This window comes from Barbatula barbatula (genome assembly GCF_947034865.1).
Source record: "Barbatula barbatula genome assembly, chromosome: 2".
Classification (NCBI taxonomy): domain Eukaryota; kingdom Metazoa; phylum Chordata; class Actinopteri; order Cypriniformes; family Nemacheilidae; genus Barbatula; species Barbatula barbatula.
In genome coordinates this window covers 23,449,688-23,467,684 of record NC_136767.1, presented here as the reverse complement: position 1 = coordinate 23,467,684, position 17,997 = coordinate 23,449,688, and the positions used below count along the sequence as shown (strand labels likewise).

The window sequence follows — 17,997 nt, the reverse complement described above, 5'->3', positions numbered from 1 at the left end:
TTATTTCCAATAATTATTGTGTTAACTACAAACAACGGGACTTAAACAAATGTGTAATTAGCTATCGTTCAACATTACCACACAGCTGCTTAAATATCTCTGAGAATTAATGAATTAATAAGAACTAAAGCATCTGCTTAGTGATCAAATGTGAAAGCTTAAAGTGCTTGGTTACTTTAAAAATCAAAGTTTGTTTGTATCACCTTTAAATCCACGTCACACACACACATGCAGAGACACGTCCCTGTGGCCATGCCATAAACAAGACAGATAAGACGGATAGCCACAGGGAGACCGGTTACAGCTTTTAGGTTAAAAGCCCAAAGGCGACAGAAGCAAGACCTTCAAATTCCCAAGATACACATGTATTCTCCGCAATAATTGATCTCTTTGCCACATCAGCGAGTCTGGATTTACAGGGTGATGGAAAATAACTGGGCAAATGTGTGCATAATTCTTCTAAAGACACAAAGAGTCAATCAATAAAAAGCCCCAAAATCATTGAAAGGTAGATCAGTCTAAACACATTTACATCTTCATATGCTGAAAAGGCGAAAAAGTGATGGCATCGATATGGATTGAAGACGACAGGGAAAACTAAACATGTACGTGCATAAACCATACAGGTTTGTCTTTCAATTATAGTGGAGGCTTCCCATTGACTTGTATTGTTGTATACATTCGTTTTTTTACAATTAATAAACCACAACATCACTTCATTCCCTACAGAAGGCTTCAATGAGTTATTTAAATAATCTCTTCAATATATACAGTATGTATATAAAAAAATCTATATTTGTAATATGAATATATAATAAAATCATATTTAAATCTTACACTCCCCAGCCAATGCATCTATATGAGTTAAGCAAGTGGATGCATGTAAAAAAAGTGGGTTGGAGAATGTGTTCTTTAGGTTATGCACAAGAGGCGAGTCAAATCAATGAGGAAACATGCAGATATTCACACAAGTTTTGGTAAATTTGTTTACAGTGTCTAAGAGGGATGCAGAACAAAGCCCTAAAAAGGAGCGTTTAAATGAGCATGCAATGGGAAAATGAGGCTTGAGACACAGCGTACGTCAAATTACAGCGTACATCAGCCATTAAAAAAAGGAGAAAGTCAATTTCACACTTAGACATGCAGAACTAATCCTATCTTTATTTACTGTAGAATAAATAAATAACAATTAACACTCGGCAAAACAAAGAGAAAGAGAAAAACGAAGGGAAAGAGAAACACAGACAGAAGGAGACAAAGAAAAAAGCAGGTGAGAACACAAAGGAGATAACAGTTTTTTCAATCAGATTTATGCTGTCCCAAAATAATTATTCTAGCGCATAAAAAAATAAGAAGTGTTGAAAGTAGTTTAAGAAAACACATGAAAAACTGTGAAATGTGTGAAAAATTGGCATTTCTACAATACAGTGTTAAAATGAAACTGATTAATATAATTTTATTTAAAAAAAATGGATTGTACAGATAGCCGCAGAAAAAAACAAGATACCATTTTAAAATTATTTTCTGTTTTTCTGAATAAGCTATTTATAGGCATGTGTTTAGGTAAAAGAATCTGTTTTTTTTGTTTCATTCTGTGAACTACTAACAATACTTACCCCAAATTTCAAATAGAAATATGGTTTCTATTTGCATTCATTTGCAAAAAATGAAAACTGGATTAACAGCTAAACATTTTTTCTCTCTGCATTTTTTCAGACCTCAAAAACTGCAAAGACAAAACAAGTCCACGTTTACTTTAAAGCAATACAACAGTAATTTGTACATGTGTCTAGGATTTCTTAATTATTATTACAGTTTTCATGTGTCTTGTCATGCTGTCAGTCTTTCACATTGCTGTGGGATGATTTTATGTCACTCCTGAGGTTTGATTTGGTTGAAATTCCACAGACACTGAACTGGAATGTTCCACAAAACATCTAGAAATCCTGATTGCATGAAAAGTTGGAATGGTCTCTTAATTGTTTCCGTGATGTTATATTTTAACTATAATTTTATTTATAAAAATCATATACATCAGTTTTATTTTAACACTGTACTGTAGTTTTTTGTAGAAATGCCACATTTAACAGTTTTTCATGTGTTTGCTTTAAAAAACAATACACACATTTTCAGACGTGAAAGTAGTTTATGTGCTAGAATATTTTGCTTTAAAACCTGTAATCTTCTGTGTGTTCTCGCCAGCTGAAGTTTTTCCACGGCTGTATATAACAATATATGCGTTGTATTTATTTGTAAGACGCACAAGTAACGTTTTTAAACAACACAATTGAAAGCTTTAAAACAAAAAGACAACAAATATTCTACCGAAAATTACACACAGTATACACACACAGTAAAGATATATTAAAATGACAAATTTCATATAAAATGAAATAAACTGTATATATAGTGCTGGTCACCTGATTAGGCGAGTGTCCAGAATGATATGCTGATGGGGATGATTCTCCTCTGTGCATTAATGTTGCTCTATCGATCCAGATTTAATTGAGAAAGTTCATTTGAGAGAGACCAACATGTCAGCAAGTATAGACATCACCATGGCGATGACACGTTCCCAATACAGCGCCAATGTCATCCCGCGTGTTTTCAAAACTGGCCAGAATCATCCCTTTAACCTGAGGCCTTTCCCGGGGCTGTTGGCTAGATTTTCAAACCACTATAGAAAATTGGTAAATCTGCTTTTCGTTAACCTTTGAATCTCGAAGCAACATCTGAACGGGTGACATGCACTCTTACAAGCCGAGATAAGTGGGCATTTAAAGGCGTTACGCCGCTCCATTTGTGCGGTTTTGCGACTTTCAGGAACTTCATTCTTCTTTAAATTGATGTTTGAAAAACAGGACTTAAAGCTGATGGAAAAATACATAAGGTCTAAGTTACCCAGCATTCCTTTAATAGCCACCTGCACAAACATTCCTTTGCTGCCTTCTACTTGTGTTGAGTTTCTAAAGGTCCTGCAGTGCTCAGCGTAGTTCAGAGAACTTTAAATCAGCTATGAGGTGTTGTGTGGAGAGTCATGTGGCTTTTATTTAATCACAATGTGACAAGGAACCATAAACACTTGTCCAATATAGCAAATCTTTATAAAATAATAACCATTTCTCCGTGTATGTGAGAGCTATCAGCGGTTGGGCAGGCATGCGGCTGCTTGTTTTGTTTATTTTGCTAAATGTTTGCAAATGGAAATAAAAAGTCTGACCGCTACAACCAAATTCACCTTGCTGGAAATCTAGAACAAGCGACACACACACGCAGGCTGATATATGCACACACACAGCTTTCATTCTACCAATATCTTTGGGGTTTGTGTGTGTATAAGACAATCGCCTCCATCAGACAGCTTCATTTCCACCATCAAAACAGACCTGTCCATCCTTCATCATTTATTTACTCTTCCATTTCTCTCTTTCGGAAGAGTAGGTCATCCCTCAATCTTCATCAGCATCATCATCTTCATCATCGTCATCATCATCCACCCAACTCATGCATATTCTTAGTTTTTCTCAAAAACACATGGCTAGGGATTTGTATGCCGCATTCTATTATCCAGCTATTGAATTCTAATAATTTTGAAAGTTACCCCACAAAATGTCCCCACAAGAATAGTGAATTCACCTACATTCAGTTTAATAGACATATTAAATAATGCACTTATGAAAAGCTCAAAATGCAAAAAGATTTATGTGCGATTTACATTAAAGGTACAATTTACCCAAAAATTAAAATAGTAGGAAAATCTTTATATATTTCTTTGTTTTGTTGAACAGGTAGCAAAGCAAACACTTTTAACTATCATTGTAGTTTTCCTACTATGGAAGCCAAGAACTGTTTGATTACATGCATGCTTCTGAATATCTTTCTCTGTGTTCATCAGAACAACGAAATTCATACAGATTCGGAACAGCTCAGTAGATGATGGCAGGTGAACTGTCCCTTTAAGGGCATCACAAATATCGTCAAACTTAAAAAAAAGACTTTTAAGACATTTGACATGAAGGGTGGTCCCTACTAGCCTCATAAATCATCTGAAATCGAAGTTTTTTTCAGTCAATTTTAGATGTGGAAAATGTAATTACCCTGGTATGAAAACAATAGAAGTCAATAAGATGTCCTCCCTAACAAAGTGAAACAAACCATGTGTGTGTGTGTTTGTGTCCTACCTGGTCTCTAGTGGTATGTTGCTGTTCAGTGCCCAGGTATTGTGCGCCTGCCCATTGTCATCCTGACCGGCTTTACCTCCGGAGTCCAGTGGCTGGCATCGGGCGGGCAAGGTGCTCCTCTGGACCACCTCTGGAAGGGGAGCCGGTGCAGGCCGGGCACAGGTGCACGCGTGGGGCGGTGGAGGAGGAGGTGGCAGGGGTCGGAAGGTGAACTGGCCCACGGGACTGGAAGGGAGATCTTAAACGAGAGAGATAAGAGAGAAAAACATTTATTTGAATTATAATATTTAATGATCATCTTCAAAGTGTCCATTTCCTGCAAGAGAAATAAAAAGATAAACGATAGAATCCTTTATACCATGGGTCTCAAACTCAGTTCCTGGAGGGCCACAGCTCTGCACAGTTTAGCTCCAACCAGCTCTAAACCACACCTGCTTGGAAGTTTCTTGTAATCCTGAAGATGTTGATTAGCTGAATCAGGTGTGTTTGATTAGGGTTGGAGCTAAACTGTGCAGAGCAGTGGCCCTCCAGGAACTGAGTTTAAGACCCATGCTTTATACGATCCTTTTTACTCTGTTTCTTTTGCAACCTTTTATTTTCTTGTCAGAGCACATGGAGCCTTTGTTAGCATCTCACTTTAGGCATGTATGTTACATGTATTAGAAAGGAATTCTTTAAGCTTTATAATTTGCCCCATTAGAAACTGACGTGAATAAACTCTGCTTCACGTTGTGCCAGAACTCCTTTAGCTGTTATAAAATGCACTGTAACCCACAACTTCTTGGGGCTTATTGCATTTATAAAACGGTCATTCTATATGCATAGCATGGTTTCATAAAAATAAAGTAAATACAGCATGGGTCCTCAACCCGGGGGTCCACAGCCCTCAGTGGAACTGCAAGGGGTCTGCTTATTACTTTTTACTATTGGGCAACTTTTTTGTTAAAAAATGTTAGCATGGGTAAAGAAATATTACAACCAATGTTAGCGCGGACTCATTGAAGCTCCCGCATATTGCAATTTTTAACTGCGACTTTATCTGCAATAATTTCTTTCGCATCCAGGGACAACCTCTACCTCCACTAGAATAGCCTTTGTGCCATTAACCAGTGTCAGTCATCTCATTGAATCCTTAATAAAAGCTAAGGTTCAGCACAAGTAAATTGTCCATCTCACAGAAAAAATGTTAATGTATTATGCTGCAAATCCCTTAAAATATTCAAACAATCCATATCAATAATATCCATATCAATAATAAACTGTTTTCGTCTTTTTTTTGCATGTTTGTCACACTTTAATGTTTCAGATCATCAAACGAATTTAAAACTAGTCAAAGATAACACAAGTAAACACAACATGCAGTTTTTAAATGAAGGATTGTATTATTAAGGGAAAACAAAATCCAAAACTACATGGACCCGTGTGAAAAGGTGTTTGCCCCCCTGTTAAAACATAACTAAACTGTGGTTTATCACACCTGAGTTCAATTTCTCTATACACAACCAGACCTGATTACTGCCACAGCTGTTCGCAATCAAGAAATCACTTCAATAGGACCTGCCTGACAAAGTGAAGAAGACCAAAAGATCCTCAAAAGGTAGACATCATGCCAAGATCCAAAGAATTTCAGAAACAAATGAGAAAGAACGTAATTGAGATCTATCAGTCTGGAAAAGGTTATAAAGTCATTTCTTAAGCTTTGGGACTCCAGTGAACCACAGTGAGATCCATTATCCACAAATGGCGAAAACATGGAACAGTGGTAGAACCTTCCCAGGAGTGGGCGGCCGACCAACATTACCCCAAGAGCGCTGCGACGACCTATCCAAGAGGTCAGAAAAGAACCCACATCAACATCCAAAGAACTGCAGGCCACAGTTGCCTCTGTTAAGGTCAGTGTTCATGACTCCACCATAAGAAAGAGACTGGGCAAATATGGTCTGCATGGCAATTGCTGCTGAGCAAAAAGAACATAAAGGCTCGTCTCAGTTTTGCCAGAAAACATCTTCATGATCCCCAAGACTTTTGGGAAAATACTCTGTGGACTGACTAGACAAAAGTTGAACGTTTTGGAAGGTGTGTTTCCCATTACGTCTGGCGTAAAAGCAACAATGCATTTTAGAAAAATAACATAATACCAACAGTAAAGTATGGTGGTGGAAGTGTGATGATATGGGGCTGTTTTGCTGCTCCAGGACCTTGAAGACTTGCTGTGATAAATTGAACCATGAATTCTGCTGTCTACCAAAAAATCCTAAATGAGAATGTCCGGTGACCTCAAGCTGAAGCGAACTCTAGTTCTGCAGCAGGACAATGATCCAAAACACAAGCAAGACCACCTCTGAATGGCAGAAGAAAAACAAAATGAAGACTTTCGAGTGGGCTAGTCAAAGTCCTGAGCTGAATACTAATGAACTGAATTACAACAAATCTGCACAAAAATTCCTCCACAGTCCTGTAACAGATTCATTGCAAGTTATCGCCAACGATTGATTGTAGTTGTTGCTGCTAAGGGTGGCCCGACCAGTTATTGGGTTTAGGGGCAAACACTTTTTCACACCGATACATGTAGTTTTGAATTTAGTTTTCTCCTTCATTTAAAAACTGCATGTTGTGTTTACTTGTGTTATCTTTGACTAATATTTACATTAAAGTGTGACGAACATGCAAAAAAAAATGAAATCAGGAAGGGGTAAACACTTTTTCACACCACTGTATGTGCAACAATATCATGCATAACAGTGCTAATGTAATGTCATAACATAATATTGCTGTGACAATAAGGGTTCTTTCTATTTAAATAGCTCTGTTTACACATTTAGTATAAGGGGGTCCTTGCTCCATGAATCGCTCATCTAAGGGGTCCTTACCCTGAAAAACATTGAAGGCCCCTGAAATAAAGTGATGTTTAGGTTATGTAATGCGGTCAGCAGTTATAAATGGGGGGTATTTGATAATGCCTTAGAACTCGGCTCAACCAATCAGAATCAAGGACCAGAACTGACCGTTTTAGAATCAGTGTCATCATCAAGGGGTAAATTCATAAAAAGCGCTATAAACATGACCAACACTTAATTTAATGTATAATTCATAATACTTAGTAAAGGTATACCTGTGAAATTAAAGCAGAAATAAGACATACATTCGGAGAGAGGGAAACTATATATATGATAAATAACCTATAACAAATAAGATCAAACACTTTTCCCTAGTGGTAGTACATCCCTGTTGCTGAATGATTCACCTCCTTTGAATTAAATTGCTTTCTACAACACAAAAACAAGTCAACAAGAAAAGGCACAAACAAACACACTTCATTTATACACAGCAAATACAACAACGTTCACAAAAAAACACTAAATCAAACATTTTTTTATTGTGTTTAAACTGTATTCAGGCACGTCCAAGTATTCATAACAGCGTTGAATACCCATAAAAAGTAAGAGTAACACACAACATTGATGTAGACCTGAGGTTGTTTACATACCTAGTAAAAGGATATGGTAAATATGGTAAAAGGATATATAACTAAAACCTTAATAATGCAGTATACATGATATATGTTATAGAACATGTGTTAGGTAAACTCATAGCTTTTAACTACACATGGCTGAATGGACTGTAAAAGCATCCAAACGCATCAGGATTGAACCCCACGGAGACACTGCAAGATCACAGAAACGCCATCTGATCTTCCAGCGCTTGCACGCTCGCTGCTTTTCAATAATTTTCTCCTCTCTCTCATTTAAAACGAAGCTTACAGGCTCATACCTACAGCTAAACCCAACATTCTGTAAAAAGGACAATACACACACGCACGCACAAAAGCGCCTGATCCTTCCCTACTAATTCCATTAGGCTCTGTTCGAGGTTATCTGTTTAAGTGAAGAAGCGATCATCTCTATATTATTTTCATCTTCTCTTTCTATCTCTTCACTTTATGCCGTACATCTAATCTTCTCTAAAAGCCAAAATTACTTCCTAATCTGAGAACACTTTCTTGGAGATTTGGAGAACACACACACACACACACACACACACACACACACACACACACACACACGTACACAAAACCCACATGTGCACACTAAGCCCTAAATTTCAATCTTGGTGAATGGACGGACACAAAGAGAGCATTCGGACAAATTCAATTACGAAAGCTCTCTCTTAAAGCTCTGGAATTGCATTACTCCTTTGCACTCTTCATCACCTCGGAAACTAGATAAAATACTCACGAATTAACAGTCTTTAAAAACAATTTTACACTTTCAAATAGAACGCTACAATGGAAAAAAGCTGACGTGATTGTTGCCACAAAAAGCTTTGAGGGAGATCTTTGGGAAGGCCGACATACAATCCCCTCGTTCATTCGTTCACAAAACCCAGCGTACATTGGGTTTAGAGTCACCTTGCAAAAATAGCTCTCCTTCTGAAATCACTCCTCCATTATCTAATGCACTTAAAAATACATTGTATTTCACTTGACTGCGGAGTTGAGAGCGAACAGCATTGATTTAGATTGGGTTTGCTGATTAAATTAGGCTGTCTCTGATCTATGAGAATGTATGATGTTTTAGACAGTGTAAATGCACAATGGTTTGAATGGGAATAGACCTCTGAAGGTAATGTAATCAAAGCACCATCACTCATCGATCCAGCGGCGAATAAAAAACACAGAAATGTTCCTTTCCGATAGATCTGCGCGTGCAGGTGCATACACCTGTCTATCTATCCATACCCTTATAGAAATGATAGATATTGCAATGGGGAAATGTTATAGCCAATAAACAATATAGTAGATATTATAAATCAACAAGACTTTGTATAGATTATCTAAAATGGTAACACTTTACAATAAGGTGCTATAAGTAAACATTAGTAAATGAATTATAGCTAACATTAGATAATAATACAACTTTGCTTTTCGGAGGATTTATCAATCCTTGTTCATGTTAGTTCATGTCAATACAGTTATTCGTGTTTATTCAAGGTTAATTTACTAATGTTAACAGTGACCATGTATGATTTTAAAAATGTACTAGTAAATGCTGAAATTAACATGAATTAATATGAATAAATGCTGTAGAAGTATTGTTCACTGTTAGTTCATGGTAGCAAATGCATTAACTAATTGTTAACAAATAGCACCTTATTTTAAAGTTTAACCACCCTAAATTAAAATGATAATACACATACTACAACTGTAAACACTTGAAGGTCCAGTGTATGAAATGTAGCGGCATCTAGCGGTGATGTTGCCAATTCCAAACAACCCCCCCAGCAGCACTACAGTCGCTGACACGGAACTAAGATGTCACCACGTTTTTGCTTCTTTGCAGAAGTAGATAACTTATTTACAAAACGTGCTCTGTAGAGCCGCGCCGCATCGGGTGTAAGGCAGTAAAAACATAACGCTTCATTATTTAAATTATTTATACACCTTTGAACACATAGTTATGTATTACATAGCATTTTTGTCAACCTCCAAAAAAATACACACAGCACCTTTAAAGCCCCGAGATTAACAATAGCACTTAACGTGAAAGTTATAACTTTGGCCAGTTAATTTGTTAAACCTAATAGAAGGATGGAACAATACATTTTTGATGACCTGGTGGTCTATTCACTCTAAACCGTGTTATATTAAATATAGGAGAGTCTTTTGTACCTCACAATATATACAGTACATTACAAAAAACATATTGTGGCATACATAAAGCACTTTGCATAAATTACATTTTGAATATATATGGAGATTTTAGGAGATCTTACAGTATTGATGTAAGATTGTATGTGTGTGTCTCAACCATTTCTCAAAACCTCTCAAGAAACTGTATCGCATTCACAGCAACACTTAAACTGCTGCAAACACACACACACACACAGCATACGCACATAAACACTAACGAATGAGATCAAACACACACACACACGCTCACTCATGAACGCACACAGCAAAGGACAATTAACCTGGCTGGTCTCCATGGCAACAGAGCTTGGCCCTCATAATCTAGTGCAGAAACCTTTGCCTGAAAGAGGCATGCATGCAAACACAACCATCCACACACTTAAATGTGTGACACTGATCGCACTGAAGATGAATAGTAAATGTGATTTCTACCTTTTTCTGTCTCTGTCGGTCTCTCTCTCTCTCTCTCTCTCTCTCTTTCTTTTTCTCAATCTTTCTTAGTATGCATTGCTCTCTCCATACAGAGATAAAAACCGGATCAACTTATCAAAAAATTATGAAGTTTGAATGTGTGTGTGTTAGAGAGAGGGAGAGAGAGAGAAGGTGGAAACCTTATAGCCATAAAAACGATATTAAATATCCTTCTTACTACAAAATTACTTTAGGAAAATCAATCTGTTTCACTTATGGAAATGTACAGTTCCATCTTGCCCACAGCCGTCTCCTCGGTTACATGACACCCTCCACTGCCGCCAATACATCCTCAAATCTTCATCTGTCAGAGAGGAGACCTTATTATGACACCTGCTCGATAGATCCAAGGCAAATTCAGACAAACATCCCTTGCCTCACTTTACGTGCAACAGGATGGATCGTGTATTTTCAATTATTCTCCCATTTAAAACTCTTACCTATGGTTATTCCCAAGACTCAGCCATATATTTAAGTAATATGTTAGTTAACTTTAGACATACATTTTTGAACTATTTGTTATTTTAACAGCAGAAGCCACTATTGGTTTCTGAAGACAGAGCTTTAGTTTTGGTCGTACAATAAATATATGTCTTGTATAGGGTATAAAATGCAATTTGATTTGTTGTTGACGTCAGTGTGCAAATAACACAACCATGTGTATAAGAAATAATGTTGCAATTTTAAAATTATTTTAGGGATCCGGACAAAAATTATGTTGCGATTTTAAATTATTTTAGGGATCCGGCCAAAAATTATGGTCCGATTATAAATTATTTTAGGGATCCGTCCACGTATATTAAATGGTCACGCAAAATGTAAACCGATATTACCAGAAATCCAACTGGTAATTAATTTTGTGATTGCCGGAATGGTTACAAAAACCTACCCAAACATTTCTAATGTGATTGTTTATATAATTTTCTTCTTAATAGCAACATTAATACGTTCAAATCACAATTTTGTATATATTTTTACTTAATATTTTGACCTTTTTTTGCAGTAGGTACAGCTAATGTACTTGTGTTCTGTAATAATACCATATTCCTTGTATTTTGTATACAAGGCATTCTTCTGTTAACTGCAAAGCTGCTTTGTACAATGCAATATTGTGTAAAACACTTCAGAAATAAATCTGAATTCAATTGAATATTAAATTGAATCTAATATAAATTGTCATTTCTTACCAACCTTTCGTTCTGACCTCCTCTGAGAGCCATACTTTTCAGTCGTATTTCCCACCTCTATTATCAGTATTAGAAAATTTCAATAAAAGATTGTAAATGAAGTAAGACATATTATTTTGCATTATCTCTTCTTCTCAGTCAGACTCAATGGGGACACTTTTCAAGGGCGCACCGCTGGTTTTAACTGAGCTTTCATCTTTGTTTACCCTTACCAGCTGGTCTTTTTCACACACCATAAAACACAAACACACATACGCACACAACACACGTCTTATAAATACGGGACCTCCCAAGAGAAATTATGATTGCTTTTGTCAAAGTAAATTCTCTTTGATAAAAAAAATGTGGTTTAATTATTTTCAGATTGATTGACACCACTGATCTGCGCACACCGCCAAAAATGTAACACTTGCTGCTCCGGTATATTAGCGACTCGAGGAAAACTGCTAAACAAAGAAACATCTGCTGCGAATCCCATTGCAGAGCTACTGCAATAGTTTTGGGGGCCACATCTGCTGGCGTGACTCATGCGCCAGAGCCTCTGCGATGGTCTTTGATTCTACCTTCGCTGCTGTGACTCATGCTGCGAAACCTCAAGGATATTCTCCCACTCCACTGCCGCGACTCTGCCTGAACGCGCCGGCTCTGTGATTAGGTCTGCCTCGCTTCTGCCTGTTGCATCATGCTCACTTAGCCACCCTCTTCCATTTGTGCTTACATTGCATCCGCCTTTTCGTTCGCCCCCTGCGGCCTGACGTCGGGCATCCCACAATAAAACTTTATAGCTGGACATCCCTCCTGTTTGATTTACATCAGCCTTCTCTTTTATCCGTCGCTGCTTCCTTCTTTTCTTCTTTTTCCTTCCTTTACTGTTGCCGCAGTTTGTCCTTGTCTTATCAAAAACCACGTGCTCTCCAATTATAGGCAGATCCCTTATTGAGAAACAATCCGAGGCTCAGGAGAGTAAATAAACGAAAGAAAGAACCAAACAGGGACAATGTGTGTATGTCTATAAATTTCAGCCTAGATTCATTGCTCTGTTTTATGGCCCTCTATTCATTGAGCTTATCAGATACGACACAGTCTATTTACAACAGGCTTTATCACGCACGCAAGCACACACGTGCCTACACGGTGTACAGTAAATCTTCTGCGGGTTATTCAGGCGATTGCCGTATGTAAAACTCGAAAAAGGAACAAAAAAGCTTGTTAAACTCACCTTCCCATGACTTCCACTATTCTCGCCTATGTATATGTGGGTGCGCGCGTATATACACCCGTCCAGCCTTTGGTCCACAAGCTAATCCATTAATTAGTTGCATGACTAACTCACATACCTCGGGAGGCATCAATCAAACACAAACACACATGCACACGTGGACGGACGCAAACACCCAGAGGGATGAAAAATGAGAGGTGAAAAACGTATGTGGGAACACGCAGATCGATTCGCAGGGCTATTTACACATCTGCTTGAAAGAGACAAGTGTGTGTGTGTATGTGTGTGTGTTTGCGCTCTGTCCCGCAGTCATATTAAGTATTCCAAACAAACCATTGCAATCCCCTCCACCCAGCCCCTGAGATTTCCCATGGTGCTTGCGGGCAGACGAATCCCCCCCCCCAGGTTGAAGGACAGAATGTTGAGTGTGTGAGGATGGACAGGAAAGAATAGATAGGGTGATTAATTTTCACTCCTCTGTAAGGCAGATGTGAGAGGGTTTAGCTCATCCTCAGAGAGTAACTAACAGATGTGCACTGTACATAAGCAAGGAAGCCCACACTTGTTGAACGCGGAGCGCTACTGATTCTTGACATATGCACGGTTACCCTGGTGACCTACATCTCGTTACCCAGGTAACATTTTTCTGGGTTAGCGCATCTCATCTCAGATGCTGTTTATTTGGCATCGCTTTATAAATCAGGTCCTCGGTGGCAATACAAAAAACACGTGCTCGGAAAAATCAACTGGGTGCCCGCAGAGTGAGTAATTCCCTATAAGTAGTGTGCATTAGTGTCGGAAAACGAAGCCAGTGGCAGTTACCAACTTCGAGCCATCAGTTGTGAGACATACATATGCATCAGGTCTACCGCGGTGTCAAAAAAGCATCACAATGATATCCAACAGGGCGACCCAGAGGAGTAGTGGAGAGAAATGTGTGTGTGTGTGTGGTGTCGGCAGTTAAAGTAACACACTATGATGACATTAAATGAGCTGACAGAAAAAAGACAAGCGTTAAAAAGACTGCCTCGCTAACAAAGACAGGAGCGATGCACGCGTGCATACTTACATACAAATGCACGCTGGGAGTTTTTCTGAACCTGAAAAGTGAACAAGACAATCAACAAAAAAATAAAGCTTTTACATAATTGACAGAAGAAAGACAGCGTGACTGAAAGATGTGGTCTGGTTATTTGGTGTGATTTCCGTGTGAAGAAAATGACCTTTAATGATTTGAAAGGAGGGAATCATGCAAATGGATAAAAATGCTTTAAAAAAGTGAAATAACATGAAATCGCTCCATAATTACTTAGGAACATCTTCTGCGACTAAAATGGTTTTGATGGAAACCGATGTCTATCCGTAGAGGTTTCTTTTTTTCGGGGGGTGGGTTATAAAAGCAAGAAATAAAGCATGCCGTCAACGTGTTTCTCTTCATGCATATTTAAAACATTAAGATGCAAAACCGTTGAAGATAAGTCACTTGAGCTTGTCGAGCAGAGAAAAGAGTATACCAGTGTGTTGTGTAAAAGGTACATATGAAAGGAGTATTTTTAGATAATCCAAACTTCCTTTGAGACGGTTCTCAAAAACCCAAGTTACAGGTTTTCTTTTGCATTACAATCAAACATTCTAGACTAAACACACACACAGTATAAAAAGGTAAACAAACACGCACACACACACTAATGTATTGAAGTGTAAATATTATTAACAGCAGTGTAGTGGGAGATGCACATGATGATGATGATGAAAAAATGATGATGTAGTGCTCTATATTTTTACACACAATTGCAAATGAACATCAATTCTGAATAACTGATAAATGATTTACTTTGGTACACATTGATAAAGTCACTTTAATGCAAATGTATTTATATTTGCTGATATTATTACATTAACAATAAAGTTGAGCTGATCAATCAAATTAAAACTGATTAAGAAATGAATCGAAATAATATAAAAAAAATATTATTGCATGCTAAAGACGCCCACTTGAAGTGATGTGCACACACACAGCTGAGTTCAAATCTGTCCATATAATTTATATATATATTATTCTTATATTTTTGTTTTTAAAGATTCCACAATGAAATTTTTCTCATGGTCATAAAATGGTTTTCTTCTGATTAAATGTCTGAAATTGGTGTCATAGACAAAAACACAATTTTCATATTCTTTTGTCATTACAAACGAATGTAAAGTATTTCAAATGGATGACGTTGACTAAATAATGAATAAAGAGCAGCAAATAAGAGCTCTAAAATAGATGGGACCTTTAACATCTTTAAACTTATAAAAAAAATCACTGAAAATAAAAATGTTGAACATATGAAATCACAGTATATTGTATAATCACAGAATATCGTTCTTTATATATATTTTTTAATTTGGATTATTGTGCCAAAGACGGCACCAGAAGGCAATTGCACTCCTCCTTTACATCTCACAAGTAGCGCAAAGTGTAACTCATCATTATCAAAATGCAACAAGTGACAGGTGTGGAGACGGGGGTGGATGATGAATCAGACCACAAAAAAATGTACAATCTGTAATATTTGGTTGGTTTGTTATCCGAATACTGATTCTAAACAGAATACCTACATTTGCAAGGTGTTCAGGTCAAAGAGACGACAAAGTTAGTGGTCTCTTTCTTCACCTCATACACTAAAAAGTTGTCACTAGGTCTTTACAAAAAATTATTCTACAGCTGTAGCAAAATATTTCAATATTTTAACAATATCTTAATATTAGATTTTACCTATATGGCCCAGCCTTGCGTACTCGCACTTTGATACAACAATAACCTGACACACTGTGTGTGAGTCCGCTTTCCCCTCTAAAATAACACGTCAGGCAAATACTTACCCCTGACATTAATTAATCAAACCATCAATCAATTAACACAATAGGATTAACAAGCCTAGGGAAGGGATTTACACATGAATATATAATGACTCTCTCTCCCTCTTGCTGGCTTTCTATCGAAAGCTGTGAGTGGGTGTTCTCCAGACAGGTGTGTAGAGGAGAGCTATACGCTGGGCTCGTCGAATCCCCTTTAATGCTCCTGCGTGCTTTTACTACTTTTTATTTGCTTTCTACTCATCGGATGCTAAATATTAATAGACTTTATTTCTGCAGTGAGTGGCACGCTGTGCCCTGCCAAGCACCTCGTAGATGTTATGCATGGCATCTGTCCCTATGGGGAGATGCCACCTCTCCTCTCTGGTAACAGTTTGGGATTGTGCCGTGGGCAGGTTTCACGAGAGGACGTGCCCTCGGAACATGGATTTGGCATCAATTATGCAAAACTTTCAATTCACTGAGATGACATTTGAATTGAAGAAATGTTCATGCAATATCCGACAATATCCAACCCAGACTGGCATTATTAGAGATGAAGCTGCTGCGAGGCCAGTGTGATTTTGAAAAGGAGAGCAGTCAGAATGATTCATCTTCATGCAGTAATTACAGAAGGGCTTCCTTCATACATTTGAAATGTTCAGGATATCAATGAAAATTGAGGCTTCCTGTTTGCATGGCATGTATGCAAAACTACGCTGATTTTACAAATACATGAGCGCTGTTACACTCCCGTGTATTTACCAAATCCACAAAAAACGAATTAACAGTTACTTCTTGCTTTATACTTTGGCAACCTAAACGCACTGCGCGCAGCCTGAGGGATCTGACATTATCATTTCATCCCAGCAAATATAGACACATTTATACATTCAAGTAACAGAAATCTATTGCCCCAAATGGGAAAAATCTTCAATTTTAAATATGGATGTTTATGATATTTAATAGAGAAGCACCAATATATCAGCAAATAATCCGTTTCGGTAGAAAAAAACAATTTCTCACACTATCCGCAGATAGTAGGGTCAAATGATTTCCGCGATGCGGAAAACACGGACGGAATCGCAGAATCAAGCATTAAAATGGAATTTGATGTATAACGCGGAATGGCGTGGAATCCTGCAAATGTAGAACTAATCAGAAAATTGCACTGAACAGCTAATAAAATCCAATTTATGCTTAAATAACATCAGTAGTGATTCAGATGCGGTTTTAATATGTAATCTACCTGTTCTGTGTGCTTCTGAATGAATGATTCGAGCGGTTTCCTGTTCTGCATGCGTCACTAGATGAGGATGAGAACACATCTCCAGAGCTGCTGCTCTGAGCTTATTTCATGAGCATTTCTCTCCATAGCTGCTTTGAGAGTTTACTTCATGAGCATTTCACCTCTTCATTTGAGTAAAGCTACTGTCAAACATGCACTAAAAAGGTCTTTGTGACCGTCAAAATAAAAGTCCACTTAACTTAAATTAACTATGACACACCCGCATGAATAAAATATAGTGTTGTCTTATTTCCTTTATTAAAGTAAATGTAGTAGTAAAATGTAAAAAATTTAAACAGAAAATGCACTGGAGAGATGCTGGGTTGTATTGAAATGGTTGTGCATTACGGAATATTTTTATGGATTTGTTCCTGTACTTTAAAACAAAAATATTACTGTTGAATCGAAAACTGAGAACATAGAATCCAGAAATATTAAATGGAAAAAAAATGTTTCATAGGGTCCTACAATAGTTTAAAAACAGTCAATGGTCAGGGCCGATTTATGTAAGATGTAATATTGGTGAATCTCTCATATTAGCCTATTACATTAAATTAACAAGAGTTGGCTAGAAAATATGTTGTATAATCCGTTTCCATCATTCTAAGAACAGATCTGACAATGTTAAGTCAACATACACTTGGTGTGGCAGGTGTGCACAGTATGTGTTAGGAACGTCTATCACATAAGAGGCATGAAAAGGGCAGAGAAATTCTTGAGTCGGCCATGTTGCACACTGAAGTTACATCATCCTGCAAGCATTGGCATATTCCTTCCACTGCAAAATCTGACACATGGAAACCTCCTCACGTATCAACAGCGGCTTATGACCTATTATGAAGTATGCATGCTTAATATTAGCAGATTTTACAGACAGAGTTTGTTGTCATTAGTAAAGAACTCTGATATCTCCTGTTGCACCATTAAGAATGGTGAAAGATAAATGATGATGATATTTATAATAGTATCACCATCAGGGAATGCTCTGTTACATGCTTCATAACACCCTCAGGCTATATTTGCTAATGTTCAACAGCACAATGATATTAGCAGTTACCAACAAGCACGGACAGATTCATGAAACGCAAAGATAAAGGGCCTTTAGGAAAATGATGTTGGAG

General features: G+C 37.5%; 1 protein-coding gene across 1 annotated transcript in view; it reads right to left on the bottom strand.

Moving 5' to 3' along the window:
* Positions 1 to 17,997, bottom strand: part of tenm1 (teneurin transmembrane protein 1) — a 129,142-nt gene that overhangs the window by 64,493 nt on the left and 46,652 nt on the right. The window contains exon 4 of the mRNA XM_079474600.1: positions 4,182 to 4,419. Within this exon, the coding sequence (XP_079330726.1) occupies positions 4,182 to 4,419 (238 nt within the window). The remainder of the gene's footprint in view (positions 1 to 4,181; positions 4,420 to 17,997) is intronic.